The following is a 16,011-nucleotide window of genomic DNA, read 5'->3' on the forward strand; positions in this document are numbered from 1 at the left end:
GCAGAAATCTCATGTAATCTCTAAATGGTGCACCTTATATTCTTGCAATCCAAGGATATATTCAATCCTGCCTCTCATTTGTTATTTAGTAAAATCTCAGTGGAACCAATTGTGCCCGTTTATGTTTGCACGTTTAAGATAAAACCATCAAATATTACTAAATAAAAATCACTGGAGTTAAATATTAAATTCTTTAAGGTTGTAAGTTGTCTGTATTTTATTATATACTATGTATGTATGATTATTCTAGCCTAATATTTGTTATTTGTGAAAACTGTCATTATGGTGGTTCTATCTAGATTACATAAACATGAATAATGTTTTAACCTATGAATATAATGATAAATTACTCTAAAGTAGCTCTGAATTCAAAGGTTAAAATATTGTTGTAAGGATTAAAACATGGTAGAATATGCTAAGGCAGTAAGACACAGTCCATATTCCATTACTTCATATAATATGAGCACAGAGACATTCTCTTTCACCTTTGTATTATTCTGGCATTCTTTGATTCATTGAATCCACTGCACATGCACAAAAAAAGGTAACAGGGTACTATCACTTATCATCAGTTAATGTCACATTCTCAACATTTCTCTTCCATTATACCTATAGCTAAAAGGACCTAAAATCACCATTCAGCTTGCTCTCATAATTGACTGAATCCCATTCTTCCTATTCCCACCAAATCATATCAACTTGATGACAAATTCGCTTGGCCCATTATTTCTTTGGACACTCAACGAGCTCATTTGTGCTATATTTAAAGTAGGAAACAGAAAATTATACTGATAATTTAAAACTATTTTTACATGATTGTTATTTAATTTATTCCATAAAAAATGGTCATTTTAATTTATTAAAGTCATTTGTCATTTTATATTAAAGTGAGACTGTAGATATTTCTTCTACCCAATGTCAGATTACTTGTAAATATACAATAAAATTATTTGCATTAAACAATGTCTCTTTTTTTATTAAAACAGCACATATACACATATATTTGCATCTACTGCCTCTTTGCTTCTCCCTTCACAGAATAGTTCTAACCACTAGTAATGGGTTTGCACTAACTACCTGCTTTACTTTAAATCATCAGGACCCTAAAATATGATGCATGTACTTAATAATTTAGCATTATGGTTTCCCATTCTTTTATTTCTTTTAATTTTTTTCTCTTTACTTTCTTATCCCAAAACTCTCATCTTGTGTATGTTTCTTTCAAGCCCTAATAAGTTCTTCCACCTTCTTACAATGGCTGTCCACTTCATTTATATTCTTCAGCAATTTTTGTCTGATAAATTTTTCTCTATTTGGTTCAATTTCTTCTCTGTATGTCTATTACTTTGGTGGCTTCTTGCCTCTTGCTATAATGCCTACATAAGATATTTTTGTCTTTTAATTTATTTACTCTGACCAGAAGGGTAAGGTGAAATGAGGAGACTTATCGATATATTTCTATTCAGAGAATGTTGCCTTCCATAGGTCAATTGCTATAGATACCTATGTGAATACATCCTTTCCTAGACACTGGGCCAGCAAATGTTAACTAACCCCATTGGAAATCATTTCTTGGAGAACTCAGGACTTCTAAATATATGTCCTCTACTTTATTGTATTTTCTTACCACATTTTTCCCATTTGGTAAGAATATATTTATCAAATGTTATATTAAATAACACAAAATAATGAGTAATCAGTTTCACTTTTGGTCCAATATATAAAGTATAAGAAAAACATTATCTATACATTTTGCTTGCCCTTCAAAAAAGTCAGTTATTATTAAGGACTTTTGTCAAAGGAACTGGAATAGCAGCTAAAACAACAACAACAAAAAGCTTTTAAAACACTTTGATAATGATTTTTTAACACATGGTCTTTACCTATACCTAAATATTTATTTTGTGGAGCACATATAGTATTATAATAAAATAAAATATTATTACCAGTGTCATTGCTGGAATAGAAACTGAAAACTGGAAGAATATATTCATACCTGTAATAAATGTTTTTAAAAATGTTAACATCATAAATATAAAGTAAAATATCAAATTTCCATATGTATAATTTGTGCCATCAAATTTGTTCTCGTAGCAGGTTTATAAAAGGAAGAGTAAGAATTAGTTTTTTAGAACCATTTATTTACGTTAAAAAAATACATCATAAAGATTAATTTTATTTTTATGATTATTTTTTTGCCAGTACATGCATTTATGGCTTAGTGTGAAAGGAACAAAACAAACAAACAAACAAACAAAAAAATTTTTGAGAGCTCAGAATCAAAACATGTTTAACAAAAGATATCTTCAACCTTACACATTTCTGTCTGCTCTCCTCTGTTCCTAAACCTTGCTATTCTGTGTGCAGTGCTCTTATGAGAGTAATTGTTATGGCAGTAATGACACAATCTGTAGCAGGGTGTGTAAATGCAGTGAGGTATTGTACACAGGGGGAAGTGTGAGCTTGTGATGAGTTACAAATTGAATCCAAAAATTTGAATTGAAGGCAGTATTACAGTTGCTTTTTAAACTTCTTGTCTGATCTGTATTGTCAACTTTGATTACTCAGAAGATGAGTATAATCTGATGAATTTAAATATTATAGCAATTGGCTATAAGCTGAGGATATTCCTGTTAATACCATTTATTAAAATGGGGTCATAAACTACTAAAATGAAAGTTTCCCCAATCCTGAGCCAAAATTTGTGCACACTAACTTAAAATAGATTTCTTAACTTTTAATATAGTCATTATGCTACTTTTTATACAGTTAAAGTACACATAAGAAGACTTAAAATCCTATTTGTTCTACATGAATAATCTGAAACTTCTCGTCTAACTCTCACATTGTCTCATCTATTGAAGATCATGACCAGGCCATGGTCAACCCTCTCTTGCCAAATGTAAATACATTTTTCTTGTGCAGTAGCCATATAAATAATTATTGAGATTCTTTTAAATGAACCAAGAACTTTCAAACATACAAATGAATAACCAAACTCTGACAAAAAGAATAAACCCTGAAATTTAGTGAATAAGTCATTAATCTCTCTTCTCCCTTCTCCTATCCAGCCAGTGTTGGTGGGGTTAAGCACCAGCGAAATGGTTGAATGGTGTGTAAAGCAGAAGGAAGAAGAATGTGTAAGGGACTGACTCATCCACAATGGATAAACTAAATCCTGAATAATCAGGAGTTGCTTCAGCATCAGCTAGACACACCTTATTACTCTCTATTTTTTATTCTGCTATCTTAGTATCATAACATTAGTGTTTCTCATTGTTTAATTTATGGAATAATATTTGATAAAATGCAATGGTGATTCATTATATTAGACACTTCTAAAACTAATCATGCTTTGTTGACAAAACCCAAACTATTTTTTATGTAACAGTGCTATTCTCATTAAGTTGAAAATTAAAAGCCTATGCTGAAATATAATTTTAATCATTAGTATTGGCTCTGGGTACCACTTAAGATTCCACAAGGTCATGGTAAAATGAGCATAATATTTATAAAGGTGATAAATTTAAAACTTTTCCTAGCTATAAAATTTTCTACACAGAAAAATAAAATGAGTATCATATAATGGCATTGTTCCTAAATATTTTTTCAAAATTATTAGGAATAAAGCATAAACTTTATCAATAAATGTAAAATACTTCGACTTTTATCAAATTTATTTTACATTATTACTGTTAAGTTGGTCATTTAATATTTACTTTGGGGAGTAAAATAATAATTGTTATAAATTACAAAAGAGTGAAGAAGAACTACTTAAAAGAAAATAATACATTTAACAATATAGAAATAAAGTTAATTAAACTTTACTGGAAACATTTTGCTAACACCATTTTTAATTCTCATTTGCAACATCATTACAAATATAATTGCAAAACACTGAACCAGAGTCTTTCTTGTGTCATTATTTTTCAGATAATGAAGTTATATTTAAAATACTATAACAATAAGGTAAAACAGTGGAAATAAAAATAAGTCAAATCAATGATTTAATATCAGACAAAGCAAACAAGAGTTGGAATATGGAAAACAGACTCATGTACAAACATGCTTACACACATGCACACACTTCAAATTAAGGTTTTGGTATTGTATATTCAAAGTCTATGCCTTTTCAGTGGGAAAATCTATAATTTTTTTTTCATGTCTTTCAAAACAGACTATAATGATCATTTTTAAAAGCTCCTTCCTAATAATGAATTACTCATATGAATTGTGCAGTTTAAGTACATATATATTATATCAGTATTTTTGAACCTTGGGCTATAAAGCATGTTTTAGAATTTCATTTTCAATACTAGTTATTTAAATTTTCCAGTAGAGATTGATTTTTTTAGGTTAAGAAATGTTAGTTCCTTTTCTCCATGAGCACCCATGAATACCTACATCTACAAAAACTTTATGATTCATAAGTTACATGTGGAAACATGAGAATATTATTTAGCTCATAACTGAAATGTTCATGAAGTATAGGTCGGGTTACCGCAGGCTCAGATAAAGAAGTATGAGTTCAGTTTCCATCATTTACTATCATCTTTCTTTTATGATTTCATATACTTGATGTTATAGCTACACAGTTCTCATCTTACAGAGGAATAAATAATCGCATGCAATTTGAAGTACTTTGCTCAAAATCATATCTCAGAGTAATGATAAATAAAAGGAGTATAACCTTTGGTGTCAGCTTCTTAGTTTTAGTCCTACCTCTGCTACCCCCTGGCTATGTTACCTAGCCAACTGATTAAAATTCTCTAAGACTTTGTTTTCTTATCCATAAAAGGAGGTTAGCAAAAATCTACATCATAAGAGTATATATTTTTCTTACATATAGAAATAAGATATCTTGATTGTCACCTATTATTTTTATACTTACTGTAGTGGTTTTCAATCAGGGAAGGTTTTGTCCTTCAGGAGACATATGACAATGTCTGGAGACATTTTGTCTTGTCATGACAAAGGGTCAGAGGCAGTGCAGTCATTCTGGCATTTAGTGAGGAGAGGCCAGAGATGCTGCTAGATATTCTACACTGTACAAGTCCCTCCAAGAACTTGTGAGCCTGTAATGTTAACAAGGGCAAAGCTGAGACACTTGGATTTAATTTAAAAAAAAAAAAAAAAAACAATATTAAACTCAAACCTCTTATTTCTATGTTAGTCTGTAACTACCTATTGTGTATTCTATTTCATAACTAACAAAATGGTTTTGTTTCAAAGTGAATTTTTAATAGTTTTTAAGTTTTACTGATGATTGCCTTCAATGCTTACCATTATTATTATTTTTATATTGTACTCTGGTGTTTTGGAAGTATGACAATTTCTAAATTTAATGTTTAATAGTCACATTCTAAGAAATATTTGTCCATCAAAATTATTGTTTCTTTTTTATATGCTTGCCATTTGCTGAATCTATCATGATAAATTAAAATAAAAACATAAAGAGAAAAAACCCAAGACGATATTTTAAAAATTAATTATTTCTAACACTAATGAATATGGAGCCTAAGTACTTATTAAAATTATATCCTCTGATAATGAAGAGATATCTTTGAGTTTCCAAAACTATTCAATTTTATATATAATTATTCCAATGTCTTTATATTTAATTTCATGAACTTCTAAGACAATCTGAAATTAATACATTTATTGAATGCCAAACACTCTACTTTCAGCATAAAATGTTTATTAAAGTAATTATTTACAAAGTCTAACATGACAACTTTGTCATTTAAAAATGTTGAATTGTTCATGCTCTTTTTTTCTACTATTGATGTTATTTACCAAACATACATGAATAATTATATTTGCTAAATATATAGTTTAAGGGAATAGAATTCCTGAATATTTTAGAAAATAAATTTTAAAATCATGGGCACTAGCTATGAATATCATACAGTGTTGTTAGTTTTGAAACCTAAACGTTTGTAATGTTCTTTTGGGTAATAAGCTTGTTCAACAGAAACAATGGGAGTATCATGGTTGAAAAAACTTTCTGATAGTGTGAAATCTTCAGAATGCTCAAGTCTAAATGGCAATAGAGCCTAGATATTATTTGTCAAAGGAATCAAGTTCTGGTACTCTGGATTCCAAGTAAAAGAATAAAGTATTTGGAAGTGTTATAAGAGCAATGTAGTGCTGACTATCTCCTAATGATATCTGTTACATAATGTGATTGTACTGACTGAATCATTTAAAGAGTTTAGTCTTCAATTGCTTAGCTGTGATTTTTTGAAAGTATATTTTATGCTTACTATATTTAGCAAAAATAAGGTATATTTATATTTTAGGTCCACATTTACAAAAGTATTCAATGGAATTGTACACTTTAATTTATATATTTATTGGTAAGCATGTGCAAATTAGTTTTTTCACCACTCTGTGCTACCACTATAATGCTGTCTTTAAAAAGGGGGCAAGTATGTATTATGTCACTCCTCATTATAAATGGTTCTTGGACAGGAAACAAATGTTCAAGGTACAATTTTGGAGCCTGCCTTTGAAAATTGGATGCAGTGTGCCTAAATTGAGACTGTAATTGAATTAGTTTCTGCAAAATGTTTGCCGCTTTGCCAGCGTGAAATATTGAGGTGTGCTACAAATTAAATCAATACATACACCAAATGTGTGCTTTCTTCATGCAGGGATTTGAGACGGCTTGGCGTGACTCTTGTCGGTCACCAGAAGAAGATCATGAACAGCCTTCAAGAAATGAAGGTGCAGCTGGTAAATGGGATGGTGCCATTGTAACTCCATTTTAATGCCCCTTCATTGAATGAATGATTCTGCACTTTCTAAACAAGCCCTGAGATTTATTTTAACAGCAAAGAGGAAAAAGGGAAAACTCAGTGATTTCTAAACCTTTGGAGAGCATTTATTTCACCCACGGGATTTGTAATCAGTGTTTTACTAAAATCTCCTTAGCTTCCTCTCAGTGTCTTCATTTTTTTTTTTTTTTTAATGAAACAAATATGACCTCTTTGGAATAACAGCGTGAATTTAAACATTATCTTATCTTTCAGCTACAAATCCTTCCCACTACTTCTACAAGATTTTATACATGAAATATATAGCTATAAAAAGCACCTTTATAGACTGGATTAAGGCAGCACCTTTCAAAACTTCCAAGAACCTACTTGAAAGGAAAAGTTTTATAGTCATGTGTGAGTTAACAAAAGCTGCAATTTACCGAAGTTTACTTCAAATCTTAATTGTCTACATAAGTGTATTAAGGAGCAATATGGTTTAGATGATTTCTTAATAGGTAACTTCTTTTGTAATTTTAAAGTGCTGTTACACAGCGTTAAGTTATAGAAACTAGTATATAAACATGTTGCTTGATCAAGGATAAGTACAATACAGGGTGTATATTTAATTTTCTGTGATATAAAACTTACTTTTAGTTGTTCTTCTAGAAACTATTAGCTAATAAATGTGTATATACTGTATAATTTGCTGTATACCCAGGAACCGATTTAAGTTGGAATTTTGTGTGTATGTTCTTGCACATGTGTGCATTACCATTCTGCTTGCATTTTTAATAGTTTTAATTTTAGCAACATACAGGAATAAGTGTTCCAGAGTAGAATGTGAATAGGAGAAAGAGGAAAGCAGTAAAATGAAATCGAACACACATTTGTGTCTTTTTTTTTTTCTGTCATATTTCCAAAAGCTACTAAATCTCTTTATTCACTAATAAGTAATGTCTGTAAGATTAAATCCCATTTGGCTTAAAAAAGATGTGATATCTGTTACAAGGCAGTTCTTCTAGCCATTAATCTTGCACCCCTGTAAGAAATTTCACTTTTCTGAGTCCCAGAAAATATCTTGTCAAACGACGTTTACACTGAAGGGCACATTTACAGCAGGATGTAGAAGGATTGAACTGTGCAGACGTCTGTTACTATTGTTAAATCCAGGAACATAGCACTAAGCGTTACACCTAAGTGTTAATCCTTTTTAACCATTTCTCTTGTGGCTCAGCTCTAGAAATTTTGATACTAAGGTAGTAATGAAATGACAAAGGTATATATTTCCTTAAAATTTTTCTCTTATTTTAAGTCTTGACATGTTTTATTTGTTGATAGCTGTCGATTCATTTGGAAATTTCATCTTATATTTAGTTACAGCCAATTGAATTTATTTTGATGAACCAATCGAAAGCATTATTTAATTGGCCTTATTAAGGAATATAAGGCATGTCTTGTGTATACTCTATATATCTTACTTTGTGAAAACTGACATTTGTGGTTCCAATTATACAGTTTATTAGAATTTGAACAAAACTGAGCTTCTTGGTAAAATAACTTAATTTTTTGTATTGCTACACTTTATAGAAATTATGGAATGACATGTGATTCAAAGAGTACAGCATTCAAACAAAAGGGAGCCCACTAGTGATTATCAAATTGTATACTGGAGTAGGCAAATTAGTGAACCCATAAGAAAAACACCTACATTCTATTAATGACACGCCCTTTCTGTTTCCCAAGCACCTGTTTGAGTTGAAAGTTAACACATAAGAGAATAAACTTTGGGGAAATAACTTCTTTCTACCATGTTCACTTTTACTTAAGCAGTTGAAGTAGTCTGTTGCTAAAGAACATTGAGAAAAAAAGGAAGAGAAAAGAAAAAATTCTAAACAATTTTTAAATTATATATTGAGTTCTAATTTTGGCTATAACTTCTTATTAGGTCTTATAGTACACTGTGTTTCCACACAAACTATGATTCAAATATACTCTGGTTAAGTGAAATATCTAGAGAAAGTATAAAGGGATGGATATAACAAGTCAGTAGGCTTCATCATTATTAAGGATGCATTTGTTTATTTCAATAAACATAAAATTAACTAAACTAATTTTTTACAAAATAATTAAAGATTGTGTTGCATTTTATTGGATTTTGTATAAACCAAATCTAAGTGATAAAGTAACAACTGAGAAACTTCAAAGTAAGAATATAGAGTATTGCTTTAAAGAGAAACTATCATAAATTTTACAGCTGATGGACGAGTCACAATTAGTTATGTAAAGGCAGCTTCCAAATAGTTTTCTAGCTTCATATGTTCAAAGATGATTCGAAGGCCAGAACAGAATTTATCTACTTGATTAGAATTTGAAATAACAATGTAGATTTCCTCTTTTTCACAAAAGAACATTATACATTAATTTGGATCAAATTGATTTGCTTCCTTTGCAATATTGGTGTTCATTCTGGAAAATAAATTGAGATAAATGTTCAATAGACACATAACTTTCATCATATCTAATCTTGGTTGATAATTTCTAAGGAATGTAAATTTGATTTTAGAAAGAATAAGGAGACTTTCAAATATGCACTTCCCCTAAAACAGGAAATAATTCCTTTTAAAAGTATTTGTTCACCACTGGATATATCACCAATTGTGAAGTGCCAATCTCATCTATAAATGTGAGAAGTGGAACAGGAGAAAGGGGCAGCTTTCGTGAAATGCAGTGAGGGAGTAACCCAGAGCAAGGTTTGACAAATTTTGATTGTGTGAATTCTTATCCTTTTGGTTCATTTGGTCAGCCACCAGAAAACCAATAACAAAACATAAACTCAATGATTTTAGCACAAAAGACGAAATTTCCAAGCGATGCATAATGCTTTTGTAACTATCAGTAGCAATATCTTTAGGGGATGAGCCTTTCTTAATGTTACTTTGAAAAATAGGTACACATAGGGAATAATTTTCAACTTACTGATATCTGTTGAAGTCACTCAATTACTATTTCTGTCACTCATAATTTGCTTCCTAATCTTGCCATTTGCTCACATGTAAAAATGCCGTATAATCAGTTGTTCTTTTTGCCATTGAAATGTATGCATTATAAGAGAAAATGTAAAGGTTTTTCATTTTCTCACTGAAAAAAAATGTTTATGGTTTTTTTTTATTGTATTTTAATCACCAACTCAGTGTTCTGAAGTTGTAGAATTATTGTCAAATTTATATTCTAATATTTTATCTAAACTTAACCTTGGCCAACGTTATTATTCTCAGAGTTGCCAAAAGTTAAGAACATCCTTAAACCAAATTGTAAAAGAATTTTAACCAGTGTGTAATTGTGAATAAATAGTTTCACATCTCAAGTTTAAAAGAAGATTTAATATCAGCTGGACACATATGTGTTTGCATGTCTACTATTTAATCTCTATGTGAAAGTAAAATGATCTTTTTAACATCATTCTTCCATTCAAAGTGGGTTCACAGAAGCACATGCAGAGGTATTTACCTGTGGAAGACATTTTTGGCTGTGATTGTGCATTGGATAGCAAATTCTATTTGAGTCAGATGTTAGAAATTTAATTAGATATAAAATGTTGCACAGTAGAATAAAATCATTTCTCATCTTGTTTTTTCTAAAAATAAGAAAAAAGCAAGCTAACTATGATTGTGAACTGTCTTTGCTTATGTCTTTCCAGATGTTAACTTCAAAGTAAATAAAAAGTAGGTACAATAAGATGATGGTGATGAATACACCATAAAAAATAGTTTTATTTGAAGTTATAACTAGACTAAATAATCATTTTTGTAATTATGTAACACAACTGGTTACTTTGAATATTTTTCTGTATTATGCTGTTAATTATATTGTAATGTATCAAAGGAGAAGTAGATAAAACATTCATTTCTGGTTGATCTATGAAAAAGTCTTTGACACATAAATGATTAAATGTTCTTGTTCAAAATGACCACATAATTATTGCTTAGGAGAAGACAGTAATTCTTTTTTTTTAAGAGACTCTATTTCTAATAATCAGAATCAAATATAATTTTTTTCTTCTAAATGTAAGTGAAAACAATGGAAGGCGGCAAAATGTTTATTAAGGCTAACCTCTGTTAACCATAGAAGTTTCAATGGTGAACATTTCTGTGAATCTTTAGACTGCTATAGTTTTAAACGAATTATTTAAAAGTATGTAAATTTCATTTCTAATAGTCTGAGAATAAAACTTAGACTCACTCATTTGTTAATATGTTTACTAAGTTTCAGGCCACGTGTACCTTATTTTATGCTAAGCTTCAGGGTATCTCAAGTCCCTGCCTCAGTGTTAATTCAAGAAAGGATTAGCACTTCTGTATTTTTCCCCATTTGAAGCTCTCTGTGCGTTTGGTTTGTGTACATGTTTTTTGTAGTGTAAGATATGAGATTTTATATTTTTTCAAAAAATAAAAACCCTTTAAACACAGTTTAATCCGACTGTCATGCTTGCCCCTCCCACAGAAGACATTAAATGTATAGGTTTTGTATAATGATTTCAGTTCTAAAAAAAATGTTAGATTTATGCTAAATATTTTAAATGCAATCATCATCCATTTTTCTCAAAGACATACTTATGAATCTTTATATTCAAATTTTTTTTGCAATTGGAGTTTGACACTGAGAATATCGGACATAAGTGTAATTATGTGAAACCTAATTAGAAGTTGATTTGTGACACTATATTGTAACATAATTTTTAAAAAAATTGTGTTTACAGTCTGCAAAACTAGACCTTCTGCCAACCAGCATTAGTTGACCATCTTCTCATCACCAAGCATATGCGTATAGAACAAGATGGAAGAATTGGATTCTTATCTGGAGGGGTGCCATTGTTTACAAATGACCCCAGTTCTTCTCTGTATCATATCAGTCTCCTTTTGTAAAGAGCTTACAATCTGCTGTATTCAAGGAAGTGAAACATATTTTTGTTTTGTTTATTTATGAGTGTATTCTTAAAAAAGTGACATTTCATGCCTGTGAAAATAATCCATAACTCCTTTGCCTATGTATATAATCACTATTACAAAAGATATTATTGACATTTTAGTAGATACTTACGTAAAGATTCTGAATTCTTTGTCAGCAAGTTGAATATTCTTTCTCTTACTTGGCTACAGAGGTAAATATTATATGATAAAGGGGATTTCCCCCCTAATCTGATAGGCACTCTTCACCATATAGAGGGATTGGGTGATGGTGAAGAAGTTATCATTTAATAAGCGTGCACTATTTTGTATTAGAATTTTTCACTCTTGCCTTTGAAAAACATTATTGTGTCCACTTTGCTAATTAGGAAACGATGACCAAAGCTCTTAAGAAACTGCCCAAGCTATGACTGGTCCTTCAACAAAGGCAGGATGCATCACACATTTATTTCAGACCAGACCCATAAACTTTCCACTGCACTACTCTGATTCCACAATGCTGACCATGCATATAAATAACAGGATCTTTTAGGCCAAGCTTCTCATTTAATTGGTGCAGGAAATGAAGGTAAATGGAAAAAAGATGATTTGTACATATTCACATAGCAAAGTGTAAACCTTGGTTGGGAACCAGGGTCTGATTATATTTCTAACATACATAGTTTTTAGAATAAGCCAAATTTTGAGAGTCAAAACTAGTTTGGGTTTTTTTGGGTATGTGTGTGTGATTATTCCACTCAATAGCAGCACACATTCTAATTCAGTATATCTTTCTAGTGTATGTCATAGCTTTCTCAACTACAAGTTCAGGAAATTGCAATAAATATTTATGACACTTACAACTGTGATATCTAAACTTCAGTTATGGAACTTTGAAACCCACAGGTGATTTACTACCAAATTGTAAGCAAAAGTAAAATAGTTGATATTTATGAAAATCCATAGTAGCCATTTGATTCAAGCAAGAGTTTCATATAGTAAAGTAAATATAATTTTATTTGGATTTAGCAGATTAAAATATAAATTGGAGTAAAGTTTTCAAGAATACTGGAATACAAATATTTTTTTCACAGAAAAAGCTATTAGTTCTTAACCTTCCTGCTAGTGTTTTTAAAAAGTGGTTAATGGAAACTATTAATGTGTTGGGGTTATTAATATTAATTTGAAGTTTCTTAGTGACCCCAACCTCCCAGAAAGTAAAACTTTTTACTCAATTTTTACAACAATTCTTTAAGTGAAACCTTTATTTTGTTTTTATTTTGAACAAAGGTAGAAAGGGATACTATTTCAATTCAAGGCTAAGTGACTTTACTCAGGTCAAATGCTCATTAATCTATCACTTCTCTCTTTTAAACTTAATCCTTATGCCTCTGAGTTCCAGATGATGCTCTTGAATCTGTTCATCAATTGTCTCTGCTTTTGAATATCCTTAGCGATCAGTCTCCAGAGCTCCCTATACCTCATCCTATATATTTACATGTGGTTGTCTGGAACCAACATATCAAAACTTACTCTGTCTCCAACTAGTTGTGTAAACTTAGCCAAGCCATTTAACTTCCATTCTTTCAGTTACCTCATCTAGTCAGTAAACAAGGACATAGTATAACTATTAGAAGAATCTAAAATACATACATAGAGAATGAAAACAGTGCCTATGATGTGATAATCCATTAGTAAATATTATTTATTTTTATAAAACTACTTTAGCATGTCTTCACTGTCAAAACATAAAAATGTTAACCTTAAATTTCTTATTGTTTCTTTGCACTCATTTCACTAAAATCTTTCCTCTCGTTCTCTACTTATTTTAACTTAATATCAAAACTTCAAACCCATATAAAATTTGATATTTTTAATAATTCCATTGTACATGTAAATCAGCTTCAACAATTATCAACTCAATAACAATCTTATGTTGCATGTAACTTTACAGACTCTCTTCAAGATTTAAAAATGCTCAGATATTTTATCATTTCACAAAATATTTCAGTGTGTATCTTCAAAATAGAGGAATATTTAAAAATATAATCATAATATTATTACACTTACCTAAATCTTCACAATCTGTTAAAATATTTTCAAATATCCAATCAGTTTTCCTCTGTTTTATTATATATTTTCTACAGTTCACTTAAATAAATATCTAAATGCTGCCTTTATTTCCTGTAATTTGGCGATTAGACTCATAGATTCAGATTATTTGGATTCAGGTTTGATTTTTTTTTAATTGGCAGTATTGCATACTTGCATCAGTATGCACAAAGTCAAGGCATATTTCTATAATTGTAACAGTAATTGATGATCATTGCCAAATCATTACTCCTTTCAAAATGGTGATTTTCATCATTATTTCTTCATTTAATTGTCGCACTACTTTTATAAAGATTAATTTCTTTTTATCAACAATTTAGTTACTCTGAGATTGAGTTAAAATGGGCAGATCAGAACAGTTGATTGGTGGTGTTTTTTTTCTGTCATATTAAAAAATGATCAAATGCTCAAATGTCTCATCAGAGGCCATTGATCTGATGCCATGTTTGATTGTCCTTTCCTCATTTCCTTTAATCTTATTTTTACTAAACTCTTAACAGCATCAAGAAGTTCTTTTGATATTTTGCTCACCTTAAATGCCCTCCCTTGCTCAGCATCCAAGAGCTCAATCTTTCCTGCTTTTCCCACGTTTCTGGCCATTTATTTTCAGGCATCTCCACTATCTTATTATTCTGCATTCCTTTTAAATGCTAAATTGCCAGGGTTGTATTTTAATATTCTTTTCATCTCATGCTATATTCTTTCCCTTGGAAATCTTGTCAACTCAGAAGTCTTCAATTTTTAACTTATGCAGGATATTCCTATATTCCATACTGAATCTCCAATGCCCATTTTTCCTCCCTGAAATATAGCTTAATTTGTATAAATTTAACTGATGATATCCAGTTGACTGGGATGTAGGCATTTTAAAATAGGCATAACTCAAACTTCTCTCCTTACCTTCAAAACAACTTATATCTTCTCCCATAGAGTTGAAGACAATACCTTATATATAGTTAACAAAAGTAGATATTCAAAATATGTATTATAAATGTTTTTGCCCTCAGTTCCATGTAAAACTTGTTATAAAATTTTATTAGTTTCACATTGAATATGTTTCTCAGATATACAGGGGTGGGCAAAAGTAGGTATACAGTTGCAATACAAATAAATAATTCAATAATTAATTAACAATCCGTCGTCGTCGGCAGCCGTCCGTCTCGAGAGACGATGGTGTAGCTTCTTAAGAGTCTATCTGCACCGCCGAGAATGGCTGTGCAGTCCGACTCGGGAGTGACACGGTATATGTCTCCTCCCGTGTTGAATCGACATCTTGCGATGACGCTGGAGTGTCCTCTCCAGTGAAGCTGAAGCTACAGAGCCTGGGCAGGGTGATATGGAGGATCTGCTGTTGCCCATGCAGCAGACCCCCCCTCTCTTCGCAGCTGAAGGGTCCAAGGGAAAGACGGAGTCAATACAGCTTGGCTTCAGGTGCGCCGCAGGAGTTGCCGGTGTTGACTACAACGTCAAACCGCCTTAGGGACTCCGGCTCCGGATTTTCTGTCGGGGTTTACTCCTTTAGCCTTTCCCCTGAAGAGGTATGCCGCAAGGCAGCGGAGGTTTTTTGGAATCAGAGTTTTCCTTCTCTGATGTGCCCTGACTGGAAGATCGAACCAGCGACACTTAGCTCGCAGGCTGACGCTCAATCCACTGAGCCAAACCAGCCAGGGTTACATTTTGCTAGTAGCCCTTTATTTACAAGTAGTTAAGTTGGTTCTGCTTTCAATCGCAACTCTAAGAAACATACAAACCTATTATCACTTCTCCATTTCCACAACTTTAAGAAATTATACCTTAAGAGCCTGGCCTTGCCTAGACAAGAGAATGCAGGTGAGGCTCAAAATACTTTCTCCTTTGCCAATTCCAGACATTTTACTACCTATATGTAATAGAAGCCAAGGAAATGCTATAAAAGCTATTATGAGATTCTCAGAGAACACTGTTCTGAAAGGCCCTATATTTTCACTGGAAAAGCAAGCCCATCCACAAGCAGGAAATTTTCACTGCATTTAAAAATCTATGAAAACATTTTCAAAATACAATGAAAATTAGTAACAAAGAACACTTGCTACTTTAAAAAAGAAAACCCCAATTCACTTGCCAAAATGGTTTATATGTTACCCTGCATATTAGCTAAGAATGTGGCCTGTGTTAACCTGAGGAATTTTTGTTGTGCTGTCTAAACCAACCAGCCC

The 16,011-nt window shown here is 31.3% G+C and overlaps 1 protein-coding gene across 4 annotated transcripts in view; it reads left to right on the top strand.

Moving 5' to 3' along the window:
- The window catches only part of EPHA5 (EPH receptor A5), a 340,616-nt gene extending 333,725 nt beyond the window's left edge, over positions 1-6,891 (top strand). For all 4 annotated transcript variants that reach the window (XM_090266816.1, XM_090266817.1, XM_090266818.1 and 1 more), the window contains one exon: positions 6,657-6,891. In XM_090266816.1, coding sequence (XP_090122942.1) covers positions 6,657-6,762 — 106 coding nt within the window. In that variant the 3' untranslated portion in view covers positions 6,763-6,891. The remainder of the gene's footprint in view (positions 1-6,656) is intronic.
- The last annotated feature ends 9,120 nt before the right edge of the window (positions 6,892-16,011 follow it).

Source organism: Furipterus horrens, unplaced genomic scaffold (genome assembly GCF_987537825.1).
Source record: "Furipterus horrens unplaced genomic scaffold, mFurHor1.1.pri manual_scaffold_2, whole genome shotgun sequence".
Lineage (NCBI taxonomy): Eukaryota > Metazoa > Chordata > Mammalia > Chiroptera > Furipteridae > Furipterus > Furipterus horrens.